Below are 22,197 nucleotides of genomic sequence, written 5' to 3'. Positions count from 1 at the left end.
CAAATCACTATAGTACCCCTTTCTTTATTATTTTTTCATCTATTACCTGTGATACTGTAATAAAGAAAAATCAGAACAGTAATCTTTCCTACAGAATTACTCACTGAACATTCAGCTTTTGCTGGAAGATCTCTCAGCCTAACTTAAGAGAGAATCCATTTTAAGGGAAATTCCCTAGACCCATGGTTTAGTGGGGCTTTTTTAGCTGAAGAAAGTGTAGCCAAGGAAATTTAGAGGAAAGACTTCCCAAATAGAAGAGAATTGGAAAGATGAAGATAGAAAGCGTCTTCTGAAATGCTTGCAGGATAGAAGATGATCAAGGACTACCAATTAAGAAAGTATAGTACTATGGACAAATATTTGATTCTTATTTTATCCAAACTAAAACAATAGGCATGTTTCAATAGACTCATTTTGCATGCGGAAACAATAAAACAGAAAGCGTGCATGATCAATTTTACAAGAAAGACCTTCACATAATGGAACGTTTTGCCGTTAATTGAAAGGAGAAATTGTTAACAGAGAAAGTCAGAGACTCCTCTCTCATACACTAACTCTGTTGCAAGGAATCAGGTATGCACTCAACCCACCTAAGGGCTGATAAAACAAATTTTGCAGAAGCCAATGTGATTATGGGAATTTTCTTCTCACGTTTGTTGTTTTGTTCTCAAACTTTTTAGACTACCTTAGTCACCACAGTAGTGAATCAAGAACGCAAAAATGGAACAGAAAATTAGTCAGTGGGCCTGACTCGAAGTTCATTTCAATAGCCTAGAAATCTTTCACTCAGCTCAGTGTCATTGAGCGTGGCCTCTGAACACCAAGAAAAGCAGCTGCAAGGGCATGTGATACATGTGTGCACATAGTTATAAACTGCCAATTACTCATTTTGAAAGTATTATTTCCCAAAGCTTTAAGAAAAGCCCATCTTGCTCTACTCAAAAGCAGAAGTCTGATCAAAGTGTGCCATGCAACATTATATTATCCTACCTTAAAACAAATTTTTTAAAAAGGCTTACATCCTTAAGAAAGTCGCTGAGCTGATCCAGTCTTTAAAGAGAACATCCTGAGCATTTATTAGGAGCTTGTTGGAAAACATGGAAATACGTTATTTATTTGATTGCTAATTACCTCATGTAGCTCTTTTAACAGTACTATATTTTTGTAGAATGAAGTGGCCTCTTCCGGGGATTAGAAAAACACCAAATGGGTTGAAAGGGACAATAGATCTCAAGGGTCTCCACACTGAGAACCAGCATGACTCAGTAGCGCTGATCCACTTTGCTCTGTCTGGCTTACTTTCCACAGGTGTAAATTCAAGTTAGCCAGCCTTTATGTCAGCACAGCTCTGCTCCTGATACATGGCGTAGTCCTGACACACACGCACATTTCGCTTGCTACATTACCTTATTGATACCCATTGTGAGGAAGTGATCAAGCAAATATCGAGCTTCTGTCAAAGTGCAAGCATTAATCACCGCTGTTACATCCAAGGTCTCTCCCTCTTCCTACAAGTGCACCAATAAAAGAGTCAGGTAGTCAGAGAAAAAAATGCATTTTTGTAAGTATTTAATCATTTTTTACTTAATAAAAAATAGAAACAGTGAGAACGCTCCAACATCACCCAATTATTCCCTTGGCTTCCTCTAAACCATGCCTGACAGTCTTTTTTTCCAAACTATCCCCCAAAATACTCCATTGTACACATTCTGCAGCCTTCCAATTCTTCCATTTCTTTCCTGTTAGAAAACTCTTACTAACCTGTAACTCATACGCTTCCTTTCTAAGCTATTCACAGTGGATACAGAAAGAAATTTATTTCTTTAGTCTCTGCCCCCTTTGTGTATTTGAAGACTTCTCCCCCTAGTCTTTTCATTATTTTTCTTCTGATTATTCTCAGTCAGTATTAAGCACTCCAGTACCCTTAGGAATTAAGAAGTCTTTTGTGTTCACTATTCTACTGGCAGTATAAAGTCCTGTAACCTTCCACCACGCTGTCCAAAAATCAAGAAATCCTGATGCAAATAAATCAGTAAAAGCTACTGGCTATATAGCATGCTTTAACGCACAAACTAGCCCAAGGTGACAGAGGGAGAACTCAAATACTGCTATGTAAAATTACTGGTAAGTCTTACAGTTCAGACTTCATATTACCACACACTGAGGGATCTCAGAGACTGTATCTGGTGGCTTCTTCCTGCTGGATCACGTATGTTACGATGCACATTACAAATTTTCACATTTCACTGCTTTAGCCAATATTCAAGTTTCTACATCAATCATAATAGTAACTTAATAAGGGAAGCTGTCTATCTGAAGTCAATCCTAAACAAGCAACTTCAACTGAAAAGCCTCCTTAGTTACAGAAAGCTATTGTTCCACCATTGGAAATATACCAAAAGGCAATATGTAATGAAAGTAATTTACATAAATGCTAACATACAAAACTACTTATGTATATTTAAAGCATATGAAAACATCACAAGGGAGTAGAAGCGTATCAACAGCTGCAGGAAGATGATACAAGCTGGTAACTTTTGGTCCCAAGAATTATATTAATTTGACACCAGCAGCATAGAAAGCATCAGTTTCAATGTTTAAATGCCTTGCATATTAACTTGCACTATGGTATCAACACAAACTCAGATCTGAAGGTCCAGTTGCATTTACACCCTTCATTTCAGATGTCAGTTAACTCTTCACCAATTTGCAGTTCCTGGTTCCATAATTATACAACCAAAACAAAATGTGTTTCTAAACAAGAACGTTTTCAAGGCTATCACAGTTGTTCTTCTTTTCTGTCTTTCTATTATTTCAATTAATATTTGACCTACCTTCGCTTCTTCCATTTGCATAATGTTTGCTTGGCAGTCAGAAATGCTGTCATTAATGTAGTCTATATTTGCAGTTAGTGATTCCATCTCTTCATTTATGTTTTGGACATTTCTATCTGCTTCACTGACACCCCCGTCCTTGATGAGCTTCTCCCTTTTCTTTGAAAGTTTCTCTCTTCTTTTTGTAAGCTCTTCACGTTGCTATTTTCCCCAAAGACATAATATGACATAAAAATTAGTAAACACTTAGAGCACTTCAGTGCCCTTATTTTGTTTTCTTTTTCTTCTTAAAATTTAATTAACACATCATTATTTCTAAGTGAAGAAAGAAATTCTACAGGTAAATATTTTAACATATTTACACATGATCCCATTAATGTGTTGTTATTCCTTACTAAGCACAGAAAGCCCATCTCCAAATGCTTACTGGAGTTAAAAGCTTCTTCATTGACTGCAAGGGATTCCAAGTCACTTTGCCTATGACACCATCATAGCAACACATTTACAACAAATGTAAATAAACTACTCTTTATTTAATACGACCACATAGCCAATAGTACATAGTAGGTCACCCACCGTAAGTAACCTGTTCATATCTGCCTCCATATTGGAAATGGTCATCCTCTGCATAATGATATCAGTCACTCTGCGTTCAAGTAACTGCCACTTCATCCTGGCTGCCTTTGAGGAGTAAACTCTGGTTGTCACTGCTTTCCGCTGATACTTCTTTCTGTTATAAATTAAAGAGAAACATACAGCTAAGTCTAAAATAGTCCAGGTTTGAATGGGGAAACTATCAGGCCAGAATATTTTTCATGAACAACTTAAATTTCTTGCAGAATTTCCTGCAGTTTGTCATTGCACCAGACACTTATGTGCACCCTGCACTGAACTCTACTACACTTAAATTTATAGCATTTGTAAAAAAAATGTATCAGCACTGTGGCATCTTGTATGATGCACCACTGAAATTCAGTGCCACCTAATAATAATTCCCTGTTTAACAAGGAAATGTGCTTCAAGCTGCAGTGGAAGCCCATCAGTAAAGGTAATATATTACACTGGGTTTTACAACAGGATTACTGTTGAAAATAAGAACATTACGAGCCTTGGATCCACAAGGACATTTCTTTGAGACAGATTAACTGGATTTTGAAATTTTTGTGCATCTTAATACACTTTATCCTTTAATGTCATTTTAAATTATTCCACGCTTACTTAAGCCCACAAAATGGAAATTATATTTGGTAATGGTAAAATGACTGTTTTATGAGCATGACATGACAGCAGTTTGAAAAATACCAACCACTTCAATACGTACCATTAGCGTGAATATCTGCTATAAAGCTCATGCAATTTTCAGTTCTTTTAAGAAGAGTACTGAAGAGTTTTAATCCTTACCCTGTTCCATTTGTTGCAGTTACAGATAATGCTTGGACCCTTGCAACAGGGATTCTCATCTTCTGCTGTGCTGCTGTTCTGGAGCCATCGTGCTCAACTGATGAGCTAGAACTTGGTTCCTGAATAGGATGCTCAGGCAGGCTCAGCTTTCGACTTACTTTTCCTGCCACTTTATCAGACAGAGGCCTTACTTGCCGACGAAGGGCTGTGACCTGAAACAGAGCGAAAAGCCACAATTACCCTGAAACTCCATTCTAAGTTGCAGCAATACAATATTGTTCTGCTTTCAAAGATGTGTTACTGTTTTACCACAGTACCTCTTCAGTTTTGCGACGTAAGATTACTTCTTGATTTCTCTTCTGAGCTTCCAGAAGCTTGAGCTGGTGCTGTGGAAAAAATAAAAGCAACACATTATGTTCTCTCCACTATCTGCCACAAGGAATTACTGTATTAAAGAAAAAAAAAAGACAACCTTTATACACTAATGTAAATTTGCAAAAATATTGTGACATGAATGGTTGTCACAATGGTTTCTTGTTCTTTCTAGGACAGAATGACAGTAGGTTTTTCACTATAGTTATTATCTTTCAAAAACAACACACGTGCAAATAAGGTGGTAGCAACAGTTTTGCAAAGATTCACTAATAAAATAACACTGATGTACATATTCAGCAAGTCTTCAGTTTTCTGTTGCACGTATCGCTTGAAGCTGGGAACTGAGTTATCACATAAGTCAAACCAAATTATGAGCATTTTGACCGGCAAAAGTATAGAGGTACATGCCTGCCTCAGTAAATACATTTACACAGGGCACATGCTTGCTAATGGATGCACATCTTAATGATAGCTACTTATTCCAAATGAAAGTTCTCTATCTGTTAAATCACCTCTCGTTTGCGTTGCTCCTTTTTAAGTTGTGCAATTTCTCTATTTCTTCTAGATTCAGTCATTCTAGCTTTCTCCTGCTCTTCTTTCATTTGTTTCATCAAGCGAACCTGTGAAGAAGTCATCACTTAAATAAGCTGTTTGCACTGAAGTGCTATTCCCATCCCCCACTATGTAAAGAGTTTTTTTTTCCTCCAAACTACCATCTTCCAGTATATTACATGCTTTTAGCAATTTCCCTTCTCCATCTAATGTGTCTTTTTCACTCAGTGCTGAATAACAGGTAATAAGCAGCACAAGCTTCTCCACGTTTGATGCAGTAATATCTGTTCATTAAACCTAAAAGGACTCCCCACACACATGTGCACACATAGGAATAGCACAGTCGTCAAATCTTTTCTGTTTTCGGTCTTTTGAGCAGCTGACAGCAAGAACAGAATTATCCAGGGGATAAACGCAGAGACGATCTCAACCCATTTTCCAGTGAACAAACACTCATTGTAAGACACTTAAATATACTGAAATATACCTTAGTTTTCTTCATCTCTGTCACCTCCTGCTGCAATTTCTTCAGTTGCTTTTCATATTGAGACTGATTTTTAAGCAATCGTGCATGTTCCTTTTGAGCTGTTTGAAGTCTCTGCAGTTCTTTATTCATGGCTTGGAGTTTCTTTTCATATTCTGACTTGATTTTTTTTGCCTTTTCTTCTGAATAGGTCTCTACAGAACCTAGAACAAAAGGGAATTCTTAGTCTGCTTTTGTTTACAATATTTTCATTTTGCCAGCCACAGCAGAAGACTCTTTCCTCTGCTTTTAGCATTTTTCACAATATGCTTGAAAAATGTCCTTTGTATCTAGTTCCTGTCACCTGCACTGTTTCAAGATCTTTATCTTTTATGCCTTCCTGGGTAAGGGATCAAATATTACTACTTTCCTTCTGATTTCTTTGCACTGGGCAATAAATATCCAAATACCTGAAGACACAGATACACACATGCTTGTTCACGTGCACAAGATCACAAGAACAGTCAAACCAGGTCCCTAGAGACATCAGGCCTAATAACCACATTCTGATGCTGATCAAAAGGAAAGGTCTAAGGAAGAACAAGGGAACAGCAAAAGCATACAGAGTAACTATGATAAAGCACATATAGTATATTTTTAAAAAGAAATAATAGAAACAAACCAACAACAACAACAAAAAAACTTCCCCCAGTACCCTCCCAAACTTCAATTTATTTGTGGCTCAATTAATGCCACCAATAATTTTTCATCTTAACACAACTCTATTTAAATATGTGGTAGTCAGTAAAACATCTCTGCAAGGCCACTTTGATTCTCATTCTTATTCTAGGCAAGCCAAAGGAAAGGGGGAGGTTGGCGCTAAAACAAACTTTTAATTCATGTACTGTCTTAAGAAATATGTTAAAAAAAAAAGAGAGTTCCTAGAAAATTGAAAATGCTCATTCAAGTAAAATCAAATAACTGTCAGTAGCAGTAGTTTTTTTGAAAAAAATTTCTCTCTCAATTCTGGTAGAAACTAGAATGAAATAAGTATGACTCACTAGCATTTTGGGTACAAACCTGTTTCTGTTTTCTGCAAGTGCTTGTGTTTGCAAAAAGAGGCAAGGAAAGTAGCAAACAACTCAACCTGGAGATCTTACCATTTAGATTTAAATAATTTTTACTTCTTACCCAAATTTTGAAGAACCTGATCTCTTTCAAGCTGAGTGTCTCGAATCTTATGTTGTAGCATCATTAGTTTCTCTTCATATTGTTTTTTCAGTGTTTGCAGTCTCCGCTGGCTGTTTTCTAGCTCATCTATCAGTTTCTGCTTAATGGCTATTTCACAGGTGATATTTGCCAAGTCAGCTTGATAATTTTCTGAAATAAAAAGATATGGATAATTAAGACTTCTGTTAACAGAACAGTGACCACATAAATATGGATTCCCCCTGCAATGTTAAGGTCATTTCCTGACGTGTCGTTGTACATACGAAAATTCTAAACGAAACACAATGAAGCAAGTGAAACCATTACTGAAATTCATGACAAAGTCTCCTCCTTAAACATTCTCCATGATAAAACTGAGAAACAGGGAGGAAAAGATCTCTCTCACTGAAACTTAGTTGCCCAAATGTTTTAATTCTTTACAGTTAAAACTCACCATCAGCAATCTCTCCTTCCCCATACAAAAGTTACACAGACTGTGAGACCTGAGTCACTTCAGGGCTGGAGAACAACTTTGATTTTATAACCTGCTGGGCTTATGAATGAAAGTCTGGCTGTTGCTAGGACTCCAATGGGAGACTTTCCCTTCTCTAGCTCTTGAAAAAAAAATATTACCAAAATCCTAAGAAGAGAGTAGCTGCCCCATTCATGTTAAGTGGAATGAGGAAGGGATTGAGACTAGTCAGAGGGAAAAGTAAGGAAAAAGGATTAACCCAACTGCAAGGTTTATAGAAGTTTAATTAATTTCTTTGATGAGTTGGATCCTTTTTTTGGTTTAAGATTATGTGCTCCAGATTTATTTATTTATTTATTTTAGGTTCTGCAAATGCTGCTAATTGCTTGTGACTCTCAAACAGGAAGCAATTAACAGACTTGCTTTGCCCATTTGGCCCAACTCACATGAGTGAATTGATGGTAATGCTATCTCTCACTCTAGCTATACTAATTTGCATGCCACAAGTACAGCAGCTGTTGATGCTTCTACATAAATAGACACAACCTCTGCAAAATTAGGAAGGCTGATGGACTCCCAGCATTTCAAAATTAAATTTTACCCATGCCCAAATTAGCCAAATGGGAGCTGTCACTTTGGTGACTAGTCCAGACTCATAAAAATAACCAAATACTTAAGCCTTTCACTTCAGATATTCTAACTAAAGAAAAAATGTGTTGTCAAGCACCTGATGGCTTCTGTTCAGTTTTAAAGCCAGTATGGGGACGCTTAATCAGATGTAGATTATATGTTTTAGCATCACAGGCAACAAAGAATTCCCTGGACATACAATCCACAGAGCATTATTAATAGTGGGTTGACAACATGCTATCTGGCTTGCCCCAAAAAATCATAAACAACAACAACAAAAAGAATTACAGATAGCATCTGTACCAAAAATTCTACAAAATATTTCACTGACATCACCTTTTTCATCAGAGTCAGAATCTGACTCATCTGAGCTTTCAACAACTTCCATGTCATCTTCATCCTCATCATCTTCCTCTTCTTCATCCTCATGATCACTTACTTCCTGAATTTCCTCCTACAAAACATAGAGGAGAAAGACATTAAAACACACCCACGCTACTCCATCTCCCATTTGCTTCCTACTATCACTGGGAAGCAACAATATTCACCTGACTCATTCCTAATTTTCTTTCTATAACCTTGTAAATCTGTACACAGAGAATAAATAAATCAACACAAGTACTTATAAATACTTACTGCTTCCAATTCATTATTCTCTCTCTCCGAAGGGCCTTTTTCATCTCTCTTCTCTTGCTCATTATCTGTGTTGTCATCTTTAACACTAGCAGAAGAGGCACATACACAAAATATTCACAAACTGAAATGGCAAGTGCTTCCCATCCCCCAAACCAGTAAGTTGTAATTTCAAATAAAGACGAAAAACAAAGTGCATACAAAAGTATAGATGTTGGGCATGGGTAAAACACAACTTCCAAATTCCCACACAGAATAAAATAATGTTTAATCACTCCTAATCTTAGCTTACACAATATTAATGAGTATCACATTGTTTTAGTCCATATTGCACAGCTGGACCAATCAAAATACAAATCTTTGTAAACTGCAGAAGTATTCTTTTTGCATGGAAGTTGCAGTGTACCCAAAATAGCTTTTACTAAACAAGGAAAGAACATTGTGTGCAGGTGCAATATACATGTATAGACATTACTACACTCTCAATCTATAACAGAGTCTAACATGCCTACGATTGTCTGAAATCTTATGCATAAACCCTAAGAGAAAATTTCCTAACCTATAGTACCACACCTACTCTTTGGATCAGTTATCTACTTGGACATCAAGGGAATGCTCAAAATAGGCGTTGATTGATACAACAACAAAAAGAGTTGAGAAATACTGAATTTTTGCAACAGGATTGCATCTCAAAAAGAAACTTTTCCCAACAATCAACATTGCATTTCAGTATATTTCCATGCTTCTGTTTTTCAGAGTATGGTTCAAAATTTATTTAAATGCTAAGTACCTTTATATTCTTTCCTCTTTAAAGGACCTGAACTGTGAACTGTAATTGTAATGACGTCTCATCAATTTTTATTGTTATTATTATTGTTTTTTAAAGTGCAGAGCTGAGATGCCACATACAAATGTTAAAATTCAAAAATTGATGGCACTCTGCAAATTGTCATGGACCAAATATCAGTCCCTCTAGAATTACATATGCAAAACCCAAACAATCCCCAATAGCCAGGAAATTGTGATAGAACAGGGGTAGACACAAGAGGAAGGGGAGCATTGAGAGACCTAACTGACAAATCCAGTCCTCAGTGCGGTGACAAGACACGTTCAACGGATTTGAGAAACTACTCAAATTTAAAAGTCACTTTTAAGACGGAGCTCTATTCTAAAGAGTACTGGTTACAGTGCTAGATGGTTCCTTCTGCCCTACTCATCACCAGTGAAACTGAATCCAGCTGCAGCTGACGATGAGCAAGGCAGAGGGCATTCATGTGGATCCGCTGAATCCATGCAGCAGACTGGAGGCTGGAAGTAAAAAATCTACCCAGAATTGTCCAGAAAGCAAATGCTGGACAAAAAACACTGAGCTTTGCAATCTCATTTCCACAGATTCTCATCTCACTCAACCCACAACATGCTCTGTTTCATGTTGACTAATAAGCTTAAATGTTAATAGATCTTAGCTCCAATCTTCATACAGATCAAGATAAGTTCCCAGGTTCCCTTCTCCTGCACACAGTACAGAGCTCGCCACTACAGAGAACTTGTGTTCTGCCTAATAAATGGGAGAAGACAGGAGGAAGGAGACCCAGCAGCTCCTCCACACAGACCCAGACTGCTTCACAGGTATACTACTGATCTGCAGATTCATGTCATCATCCTACATGAATCCAGTGTGGATTTTTTGAATCAAAGTAGACAGCTGAAAAATAAAAGCTCCTTTACTTTAGTTTTTAAGGACAGTGTATTTCTCTTTTTAGTCATAGAGCCTTTAAAGTAACTGCTCTCCATCTATTACCTTGGCTGAAATTGAACTGAAAGAATGGTCAAGGCTTCAGTAATGCGATTTCAAAAAAATCAAAGGGATTGTGAGCAGACTTAACTGAGGTATGAAGGTCACATGCCAAAATTATTACGGCGGTATATTGCCTGCTATACATTTCCTATTATATGAGCTACAAAACTTTCCTCCTGCCCTTCATCCCACACAGGTCATGCAAGAAAGAAATCTACTTAATTCTATAGCGACTCCCAAAAGCACCACCATCCCACAACTGCTTGCAATCCCAAAGTCAACCTCAGCTCCACAACAGAAGTTTCCTCCTTGGCACTTGCTGAAAGCCAAAACAGGACAGAATTCTGAAAAGCTGAAGGACCTACTTTTGAGGTACTTATGAATCTACCCAACTTCTTTTCATGTATGACAACCACTTAATTGAAATTACAGTTAATTAAAAACCTGGGAAATATTCCAACCTTCTTTCTTCTTGACTGCTTTCCTCAAGTTTCTGTAGCCTTCAAAAGCACGAGGTACAGTATTGGAAGGCCAAGCCAATGAAGGACAAACCAGACAGTGAAAAGCAAAAGTGATAAGAAGGTAAAAAATGATATATGAGCTTGTGGAGTTTAAAAACGAAATTTTAAAAGATATCGTCAAGAGACAACAAGTAGTAAAAAGGCAATACATTTTGCACAGTTGGAAAGTAAATAGAAAACAAAGAAGCAGCATTTGTAGGTTATCTAATCTGTCACTGTCAACAACTGTAAATTCAAGTTACACTAATGAAGAAGTTTTAGATATAGAAAATATGTTTCCTTTTGAGAGTTATTTCTAACATGGATTCAAAAATCTCTTAGTTCTTAAAAAAAAAAAAACACAAAGACACTCTATCCTCTTTTGCCACTTAAAATTGGAAGTTAAAGAACTGAAAAGTTCAATAAGTACTGTCACTGAAACAAAGTTGCATATCCTCAGCAATATACCAAGACAAAAATAATGCACTAGTTTTATATATATGCTGGTAAGATATTGTAATATAAAATACTAATGAGAATTTTTTAGTAATATTCCAAATCATATATTCTGAATATAACTCATACCAACTTTTTTCAAACTGCAATTTTTTGTTGTAGTTTGGAGTCTTATTTGTTTTTAAGTAAAAAGAATTGCAGTTTATTTTCTCTGGGATTCAAAAAGTAGATGCCAGTGATTACTTGTTATTTAAAAAAAAAATGCATCAGAAGCAATGAGATGGATAAAATGTTAGTATTTTTACTTGTACTTTTTCCTTCTTAACAAATGGTGATGTAGCAGCAAAGAAGCGTCTGGATGACTTAACAGTAGAGATGGCTTAAATTTCAAGAACTGATTAAATTCTTCATGTTCTCTTTATTAGGGAGTTTTGAATATGAGCCTATTTCACACCGCCTGCTATCTTACTTCAGTACCAGCTAGGAGCTAACATGCTGAACCACATGGCATTTTATTGCTAATTTAGTTTAATAAAGGTTAGGGAAGTCAAAAGACTTCAAAAACTGTCAAAAAGACAGTCAAAAACTGTTTCCAATAGTCTTTATGACAGATGCTTATTAAAGGCTACAGATATGAAGCAGTACATACCTGCTGCTCATTCAAAAACTGGCTCTTAGATCTTCAGGCTACCTCAGAACAACTTGGATGAGTTGCATGTATTTAAGACCTTTAATCAATCATACTGACCCTTAACCAGAAAATGAGCAGATCAAGAAAGGTGGCAGATGGGGCGGAGTGAGTAACTAGGCTTACCAATCCCATTTTAATAGGAAACTGCTAGTTAGACGACTTTAAAATAATAGTAACCCTTTAAAGAAATAGTACAGTAAAAGCAGCTAAATGCCTGTAGAAAACAGAAGTAGAGCAAAGAATCCCTACTAAACTGCAGGGTAAATAGTCCCTTTGCAGTACATTAGCATACCTATTGCCAATTCCTGAAATTTCAATAGAATCAAAATTCACAATGATGTAACCTGAACACAGACTTTACATTTCATTAATCAGATGGAAGCACTCCGTGAATGGATAATCCCTCAAATTCTGTTATTTCCTAGCATCTATGAAATCTTTATAGATGCTAAGATATGAAAGCATCTTATCTTTTATAAGATAAAGATACTTCTTATCAATATAACAAATGCACCTCAGAAATACAACATTATTTAGCAATCTGCAGGCGAGCCATTAGATAGACTCAATCCGTACCAGCACTTTGATAGCATGATCCCATTTTATAGAACACAAGACCCACTTTGAAACACAGACTGGCCACCAAAAGGGCTCTTCCAATTTAAATTTTTCTATGGTTCTCTACTACTTTTTTACTACTACTCTTTTTACTACTGTAGAAAACTTCCCAAAGTGTTTTTCTTTGTTTCATTTTTGGTTGTTTTGGGGTTGTTTTTTATTCCTGTTTGTCTGGTGGAGGGTTTTTATTTTCTAAGTGAACATCTCCTACAAATAAGAGGTATTACCACCATCTTTTTGTTCAGTATGTTAAAGAACACATTGAAGCTCTGTTCTTGGGCTGAACAGAGGCCAGAGGATTCTGCTGATTTCATTTAATACTTCCACCCTCTCCTCAAGTTCCTACAAACATGACACACAAAAATCTATCTAAATCCCCATGAAAGTTTCCTAATAAAATGAGATGCAAAGAAAGAATCTACTTACAATTAAAAGGAGTGTTTTCCAGAAGTATCAGACATTCATATAATGTATGGATTTATAGATAAGACCCCAAATTGCAGGGGGTCTTATCTCACTAACCCAAAGCTACTTTACATTTCTACCACATCTCAGGCTTGCACCATTTTAGATTTACTTCTAAGTTGTAGAAAAAGCCTGAAGGACCATTAGTAGAAAAAGTAATAAAGTAGAAGCATGGAGAATTTCTAGGAAAAGGGAAATATCTTTAACGGAATCATAGTCTTGGAGTACACAAACAAATCCTTGCTGTACTAACTGCTGTCTGAACAGGCATTTATATCAATGTCTATGAGCATTTTAGTAGATGAGAAACTGGATAGCAAAAACAGCAAAGCACGATGTTGCAGAGAAGTAGGAAACCTCAAATTAAAAACATTCATAAAAGCAGAAGACAGAGAAAGCAAAAGAAGCCATTCCAAGAGCTACCAAAGAATTCCCAGCTATTCAGAATATCTTTTCTTCAGAAAGTTGTATCACTTTTGACACAAGGCAGAAAAAAATTGTAATTTTTGTTCTTGAAAACTTCTTTTGAACTTCAGATGCTTAAAAGAAGTTATGGAGAGCACCTGTGCTTTTACAGTTGTGCAAAATTATAAAATATAAAAAGGTCATTAAATTGGAGACATTCGTTCTACAAATACCATATACTTCATTGGAAGAAAAGATGCAAGAGAAAAACACCTATAAATTCAACGTGTAAAAGGGTTTGTAGGAACAGCAGTTCAAAAACCAAACCCACACACCAACAACGAATTTTAAATTCTCAAAGTTAATAAAATAACACATCCCTTTACTAATAAAAAATAAATAAATAACACTATAATTTATACACCACCTCTTTTTCTTTTTCCTTTCTTTTTTTTTCAGCTTTTCTAGATCTTTCTTGGCTATATCTAGAATTTCCATTGTCTCTTTTTCTGAAGAAAGCATGGAAGCAGAAAATGCTGATGGTCCACCAAAGTACGTTGATCTTGTTGAAGCTCTTGACAAGTTGCGTCGTAGATTTTCATTCACTGCTTCACTTTCTAATAATTTTGCTCTTAAAAAAAAAAAGGGAGAAGTACACCTCTTTAGTATCTGTAACTGCAATGCATTATCTTCAGTTTTAAAAGAAACTGCAATACAAGGTGAAGTTTTATGAAATAAAACTGGTAGATCCCTGGTCAGTCCATTTTACCCAGTGGGTACAGACATTGCACATATATCATATACAAATACCCAAGTGGACAAATATATTTATATAGGGACACACATATATACAGATACATACAGTATATGCAGACGTATATACATTAAACGAAAGCTACGGTATTATGTATCATTAAGTGAGAATAGGACAGATTTTTTTTTTTTCCAATAATGCAGCTCCCAGAAAGAAAAATATAAATATCTAGAGTATTTAATGCCTTTAATTTAATTTTTAATAAGTAATTTATCAGTACTATCATTTATACCAGACTATGAAGTTATTATAAAACAACATGGCCAAATTTGCTGTTTTTGTGCAACAATATCAAGTTGCGATCATCATTCAAGTAACAACATTTATATTGTCTGCTTCATTTTTAACATTTAAATTTTCTGTGTCCAAAAGCAACACCAGATAGTCTTAGAAGCTGAAGGACCACTGTCCTAAAGCAATCCTCACACAGTAAAACACAATGATCAGTCAATTGAAGTACTTACTTGCTAACATTACTAGTATTTGTTTTTAATAAAAATGATTTAAATACATATTATTTAAATACCTGAGATCTTCAATTTCCTTGATATAATTATGAATCATGTTGCTAATTTCTTCATTTCCTTCTCCTTGGAGGGTGGGGGAGAATAACAACAGCATTAATATCTCAATAAAGCTACTAGGCGCAATGTACCAGCAAAGAGAAACAGTCATACAGACTACACATTTAGATCTTCTGATTTGTGAAAAATATTTCCTCTTTAAGCTGCATTAAGAGTGTGGTTCTTATTTGTGTCCTGTGATCAGGGTTATTAAAAATAATTTCTTGTATTCCATTTGTTTCTATATTAACAACTTTTAGTAATAGACGTACTATAAATCAAAAGGAATCTGACAAACAGTGCACAAGAAGGACAATGCATTTGTGGTATTTCAATTGCTTGATTGTTCCATGAAGTGAAAAGCAAGCCAACTGTCACCCATCTGTGTTTGGGTCCTCCCCAAAGCAAAATGTTTAAGTCCGTGTGTAACTAAGCATAGAATAATTCTTATCCAAAGGGATTATTTCACACTTCATGTTGTTCATAGTATTACATGAATGGTAAAGTCAGTCCCAAGCAATTTCTATCTATAGAAGTCACCAGAAATAGAGAAAAGAGCTAGATGGGGACCTTTCCCTGCCAAAGTAGAACCCACGTTACCTTTTCCATATTCAACTCTTTGTTCCAAGGGAAACATGGCAACAAGAACATGTAACTGATTTGAGTTCATGTACTTATTAAGCAGTTTACACACAAGCATGCACAGCACACCCACAGCATACCTGCTCTGGCTAGCACTTGGTTGGCCTGATCACTCACAAGCTGTGTTACTCTGGCTCTCAGTGCATCAATAGTCTCTTGCATTGCTTTAATTCTAACACGCAGGTTGTTGTTTTCTGTTTGCAGCATAGCGTTTTCATGAAACATGTCGTTGATGCTTTCAACGCCTTCTTCATCTATAATCCTTTTACCCTTAAGGAAATACAGATATTATTACTATTATTACTAGTAAATGCTGATCTATATTTAAAAAAAGAATAGCAAAGACAAGCCACAGATTGCTTAAAATTCCACATAGATACTTATAGTAAAAGATACTATTCTCTCAAAGAGTTTAAAACAGTATGGATAATTTTCAAAGCACTGATGTCTGGCCAACATCTTAGCACTTGGGTCCTGCCTGCATAGCTCCATATTAGCCTGAAATACAAGTTCTTGAGGAGGTTAAGAAATGAAAAGTCAATCTGTATTAAATCAGGATACTATCTCAAGTATAACAGAGGAAGATGATGCTATTTGGTAACCACATTTATTGCTGAAAGCATTATCTTTAGTTTAAATTTTCAGGAAGAAATGGGCATTGTGAAGTATGACTATTTAGCTTGTATAATTTAAAAACTATTTTTAAAACACAAATACTTTTAGCTCTCTAGTAAGTTTTTAAAAGCAGTACCCAATAACTGTTCACATATTCCTTCATATGCCAATCTAAACTGTGATCATTTTCACTTTGAAAGTGACTATTTCTCATCACTAAGCATGAGAGCATCTGGTAATGACTGGAAGTGCTTATATAAATGAGTGTTACTATCCAATTTTTTTAGTGTGTGAAATGGAATCAGCCAACAGAAAACAAGCTGTATATCATGTATATCATCAAGCTATAATCATTTTAGAGCAGAAGAAATCCTAAAAGGATACACTTACTGTTTTGTATTCCATAAGCTCCATCTGTAGCCGTGTAATCTCACTGCGCAAAGCATTTATTTGTTGACTAGCCCTATCCTGATTAACCATCACCTTGTTCTTGATGTTTCGTGCCCGATTTGCGTACTTCAATGTGTTCAAGGTTTCCATGAAGTCTCGATCTGACGGGCTCACACACGCTATCATGAGTGTTTGACTGCAAGTTACAAACATAGGTTAGCTTTACAAATCAAGAACAAAAAGAGTACAGAGAAGCTAATGGGTCTTCATATAGAAGGTGAAAAAAGATGCAGTGACTTCATAACATTTGTGAATTTTTTTTAGATCTAGCTCACTGTAGCAGAAGACTGTCAACCACAAAGTTCCAGCACTGTTACATCTTGTATCACCCTAGCATAGTATAAGAGAGAGATCATTAATTGTTCTACATGTTAAATTATAAAAGCAATTAACTGATGTTCCTAGAAATCTTGTTCAGATTATATTCAGTTTTCCTAATCACATGTAAACTGAGATTAAAATACTTCAAGGCAACCTGAGGCCTCAAATAGTGATTTGGATCATGTTAGTTGTCAGGACTAATTAATTCATGAGGTGCTACCCACTTAATCTGGAAGCTGCCCAAACACTCACCTTCAGCTGCCCGTATGTGCCCAGAACTTCATAAAATACCTGTCTTCCACCTATCTTTTTCTACTGAGATCCAAACTGCCTAAATTCTTCAGCTCCAAATATCTGCTATACCAAAAGAAGCCCAAAAGATAGTACTTATCCTCAGTACACCTGGCAAGAAATTAATTCCATGTTTTGCAACACCACTTAAGCTTAGAGCACCTCCATAAAAAGGAGCAATAGTTGAGCTCTATGCACAAAACAAACAACTACTTCCTGTGCTCCTCTCCACCCTCTAGCCATCCCATCTTGGGATATACAAGGTGAGAACATGCTCCCTGCTCCAAGAAATAGACTGTAAAAAAAAAAGGTGGGGGGGGAAAAAAACAAAGAAAAAAATGCCTTTCATTCCAGCCTAATGTTTTAGTTATTCGCCTGGTAAGGGGAGGAACCAGGATCACACTCACTCTTATTTCACATGAGACAAGAACAGTTTGGAGGGGTCAGAACCAGAATTCCAGCTGTAGATCCTAGCTTAAAGGCACCAATATGCCCTAAGTTCTCAACAGACAGGGGAAAACACATATATAGGAGGTGACTGGATCATCCCCAGCAGGCTTTAGAGGAACGTGCTTCTCTTTGTTGTACGTGGAAGCTTAGGTGGTTGTGTTAGGAGTGCACTGTCTTCAGGGCAATGGAGAAATATCTGCATTAGACAGACTGGATCTGATCTTCGCCTTCTGTAATTTCAGATCAAGAAAAACAAATTACTTCTTGAAACCCTTTGTGAGGCAAGTGATTATATTCACCTTACACACTGGGAAACTAAACTAAAAAGAGTAACTAGCCTGAGGACACGGGAAAGACTCAGTATGTAAGACAGGACTAGATTTCTGCAATTCTCTCTCAGATCTCCTGTGTACCATTGCATCACCTCCCCAGACTTGTGGAGTTTAGTCCTAAAGATATGAATATGCTAGATTAAGAAAATAATAGTAATTCTGAGATCAGGACTACTTGTGCTTTCAGTTTAGAATCTGACTCCTTTTCTAAGCCTCAGACAACTGCTTCTGCTAGCTTTCTTAAAAACTGAGCAACTCAAACTCCACTTTCCTATCTGCATTTTGTAGTGGACTCATTTTTAAACACCATTCTACTCCTTTTATTTTTCCACTTCTTTAAAATGCCTCCCTGAAATCTAGAGAGTGCTCCATATTTTAACTTGAATAACTCAAGAAGCATTAATGCTTAAATGCTGCTTCAAAACTGTTACAGAATTGTATTTGTATTCTAACCTGAATTATATTCTAACCTGAATCACTACCAGCAAATCTTTTTAAGTATTTGCAAAAGAGAATGGCTAATGTGGACTGTAGTACCTAGGGTGGAATTTGAAAAGCTATGGAAAAGTCTAGCAGGAATCTAATAATCTGATTTCCCTGAGGAAAAAATGCATATTTATTAAAATTTAGCTTTCCCACAGTTTGTTTGCTAAAGCATGGATATGAAATTATTTAAGTTGTGTTACAATGTGCAACTCTTCCTTAACAGCAAATTACTAATTTTTACCTGTCTTGTCATGTATATTACATGAATAAAAATGAGGGGTGGGAGAAAAAAAATGAACATCCGTCAGGAACAGAAATAATATATCTTCATAACCTTGTAAATGATCTGGAACTGCATTTGCTGTCTGCATTTTACAGTAAGCTGTAATTTCTCTTGAAGTACAGAAGAGGGAGCAGTTGAGCTACCAGACAAAAAATGTTTTGAGTCAAATTAAAATAATATTTCAGTAAAAGTGTAATTTTAGAAGCAGCTTGAAAAGTGACTATTAGCTGGTGTATTTGATATAAAATTAGTCAAGAAATGCTATTTGTAAAGTTATTTCCAGAAACAGCTTGGAAGTCATGCACTCGGTTTCTCCTGATTTTTCCCTATTATTGGGTTTCTTCCTCCGTTAAACACTTTTGAAAATCCTAGCCTTTATTTTACCCATTTTTTATATCTCTGTGCTGCAATACTGCAGACTGTTACTGAAGTTATATCTCTGAAGAACAGAGCAGTGATTTAAGAAATCTCCACTTCTCCCTATTCTTTTGTGAAATGCCCAGAATACTTCCTGCCCCCCTGAGGACAGCAGTCAGCCATATCAGATTAAATAGAGCAATAAATGTACTAGCTTGCTAAAACATACTTAACTACGGTCCCTTTTGTCTTTCTACATGTTCATGTTGCATGTTTGCTTAGAGCTTCCAGAGCCTAAGCCTCTCTTCCTCGTCTTTATGCAGTACATAGACAGAGAAGGGTCGTACAAACAGTTCTGGTGACACAGTTGTTTGATTTTACTCGTCTCTAACTCACCACCAGATAACTGGACATATCCACAATATCCTGAAATAGACAACCTTTATGAAAAGACGGCAGTGTATGTGCTAAGCTGCCTTGCTCAACAACAAAGGGTACTTTGTGCAAGGAGAACTGGCCGCATGAAGCTCCTGCTCATGGTGATCAGAGCAGACAGTGAGCCTGTGCCCACAAGGGCAGCAGTCGGAGCTAGACAATCTAATTTGCAAATGTGGTTTGGGCTCCCTAGCTAATAGATGGCAACACATGCTGACGCAAGCCAGCAGACATCCAGGGAGAGACATCAGCCAACAATAAAGCTTTCCTGAGAGGTAAGGCTGACATCAAAGTCAGCGTGAATGCCTCTGCAGAAACGCCTCTCTGCTTTTAGGCCTTCATCTCGCTCTTACAAGGCACAGCTTCAGCAGCAGCCAGCATCTATGAGGACTTCACAATACGAAATGCAATTATAAATATAAATAGTAAGGGCACAGTATCGTTGATCCCCAAGCCTTAGCCCTGTGGATGCAATGCAGTCACCTCCATGGTAACCGACACAAACCATGGCAAAGGGCTTGAATGAAGAAATATAACTGGATGATACCTGTAACTGGATGGTGAGTAAATAATGGGATAACTGCACGCAGATAACCACAATGCTACCTCTTGGGGAGGGAAAAGGCATGAGAAAAGGGACTGAAGGGAAATTAGTGACAAAAAAAAATCAAACAGAGAACACAAAATTTGAGAAGTTAAAATAGCAATAGTCTGACGAAGTTCTCCAGGAAGAATTCTGGTGTTTTTTGTTTGTTTGTTTTGTTTTGTTTGTTTGTTTTTACAGTTGTATTTAAAGATAGACGAAGTCAAAGTCACCTCCTCTGTTACTATACTGGCAACACATCAAAAGCCAGTATTGTTTAACAATTCAGGTTAAAAAAAAGCAACAAAAACATCTGCTTGAAGCAGAAAGCCACCATGGCTTTAAACTATGCTGTAATTCATAAGGCTATGACACAATAACAGATTTAACATTTATGGTACCTATAATCTAAAGAGGAAGGACTTGTCCTTTACTTAGAAGTTATCATTTCCAGGTAACTCAAAGCCCCATGTCTAGTAAAGCTACAACAGCATTGAAAAGAATGATGCAAAAAGCCTCTTTAATATCTTTTCCTTGCGTTGCCAGCATTTCCAATCATAACAGTCATTTCCAATCATAACAGTCATTTAGTTTTGGAACCTCCCACCAACAAACAATAATAAAGATAACAACTCTCTTTAAGGGCTATTTTACTTTCTGAAGATCATGTACTCATTCACTTCCATTCACAATGAAACATGCAAAATATTCCCGTACCTGTTTCCCCCAAGGGAGTCTTGAAGTAGCCTTGTAAGCTTTGAATCTCTGTATGGTACATGAGTTGCCTTCTTACTTTTATCTCCCAACGCACTTATTACATTGCCAAGAGCCAGCTGTAAAACACAAGTTCACATTACATGCAAGTTAGAATGAATTCCTGGGTAGCTTTATTTTAAAAATCAGTCACAAACTCCAGCCTGTGCATTGGGAGGGTGGGGCGTAGAAATCACATGACAGTTAACATACTAAAAAAAGTATTTCTTTATGTTTTACATTGGAAATCATTTGATTCACTGTTAGCATGGAAATTTATAAATGTTTATTGTACAGTCTGGTATCTTCAGGAACAAAGAGCTTAACACAGTTGTGTGCACTTTCTATTGATATCTCACATCATTCACAAACTAAAGTTAGAACTACTTCATGTAACGAACACTTTGTTTCAGTGATTATTAAAGCTTGTCTATGCCTCTAATGGTAGCCACATTATCTTTAAAATTGATCTTTATCAGGCTGCTTTACGCTAAATTTAGAATAATATATGGAGCATTGATATGAAAAAACAGATTTTACTACCACTATGGATATAAAATAAATTGCATCTGGCGAGGATTTAAGCATTTAAGGTTTGAAATTATGTAGTCCATGGCCACTGCATTGCTAAAAAGTGGCTTGTTTCATGTTTATAAACAGCTAAATATTTGGCTATAAACTTATTTTTAGATGTATAACTAACTACATGTACAGGATTATTCACTTGCCAAATTAAAACACATTCCTCTAGATGGCGCCCTGTACAATCAATTTTTAACACAGTCTTGAAAATGGCTTTACTGCACCCAGCAATTGCAGAACTGCATACAGACCATGTGCTAAGAGTGCTTTAAAGTTTAATTCATCTTCATCTGTGTTTCCCAAAGTTAATGGCTGGAATTCACTGTAAATGTTTTGTGAACATATAAAATATTACTTTTACTATGCTTGTTTTCGCCTTTGGGCATTCTGTAACCCATTTTTGTTAAGGATGCATTTGTTCCATTAAAACTCCAAATTTCTATTGGCTTTGTGCCTATATCAATGATGAAATTGAAGTGAATGCTCTTCCGTTGGCTACAAAATATAACCACTGCCCTGACTGTAAGAGAATCATTAAAAGTTCCAGTGTGCAGAATACATCTGATACTATACACTAGAACCAGGAAAAAAAAAGCTATTTAAAGGTATGATTTCAAACAAAATGAACTTGTGTTATTGGGTCTTTAAAAGAAGAATTGCAGAGCCTACACACAGCCAAACAGCTCAAAACAAAAGATATGAAACCACAATCTTCACTGATAATCACCAGCACTACTT

At 36.3% G+C, this 22,197-nt stretch overlaps 1 protein-coding gene across 13 annotated transcripts in view; it reads right to left on the bottom strand.

The window, feature by feature from the left end:
- The window catches only part of KIF21A (kinesin family member 21A), a 91,327-nt gene that overhangs the window by 30,111 nt on the left and 39,019 nt on the right, over nucleotides 1-22,197 (bottom strand). For 8 of the 13 annotated variants that reach the window (XM_083820022.1, XM_083820030.1, XM_083820033.1 and 5 more), the window contains exons 7-22: nucleotides 20,842-20,957; nucleotides 16,527-16,722; nucleotides 15,602-15,791; nucleotides 14,843-14,906; nucleotides 13,930-14,133; nucleotides 10,829-10,867; nucleotides 8,573-8,657; nucleotides 8,273-8,390; nucleotides 6,817-7,005; nucleotides 5,650-5,849; nucleotides 5,123-5,230; nucleotides 4,553-4,621; nucleotides 4,236-4,447; nucleotides 3,411-3,564; nucleotides 2,835-3,035; nucleotides 1,407-1,508 (exon numbers count right to left, since the gene is read on the bottom strand). In XM_083820022.1, the coding sequence (XP_083676148.1) occupies nucleotides 1,407-1,508; nucleotides 2,835-3,035; nucleotides 3,411-3,564; nucleotides 4,236-4,447; nucleotides 4,553-4,621; nucleotides 5,123-5,230; nucleotides 5,650-5,849; nucleotides 6,817-7,005; nucleotides 8,273-8,390; nucleotides 8,573-8,657; nucleotides 10,829-10,867; nucleotides 13,930-14,133; nucleotides 14,843-14,906; nucleotides 15,602-15,791; nucleotides 16,527-16,722; nucleotides 20,842-20,957 (2,247 nt within the window). The remainder of the gene's footprint in view (nucleotides 1-1,406; nucleotides 1,509-2,834; nucleotides 3,036-3,410; nucleotides 3,565-4,235; nucleotides 4,448-4,552; nucleotides 4,622-5,122; nucleotides 5,231-5,649; nucleotides 5,850-6,816; nucleotides 7,006-8,272; nucleotides 8,391-8,572; nucleotides 8,658-10,828; nucleotides 10,868-13,929; nucleotides 14,134-14,842; nucleotides 14,907-15,601; nucleotides 15,792-16,526; nucleotides 16,723-20,841; nucleotides 20,958-22,197) is intronic. The other 5 variants (XM_083820029.1, XM_083820026.1, XM_083820031.1 and 2 more) reach the window with 1 other exon arrangement.

This window comes from Anser anser (assembly GCF_964211835.1).
Source record: "Anser anser genome assembly, chromosome: 1".
NCBI lineage: Eukaryota > Metazoa > Chordata > Aves > Anseriformes > Anatidae > Anser > Anser anser.
Note: the sequence above shows the minus strand (reverse complement) of the source record. Positions and strands in the feature narration are given on the sequence as shown.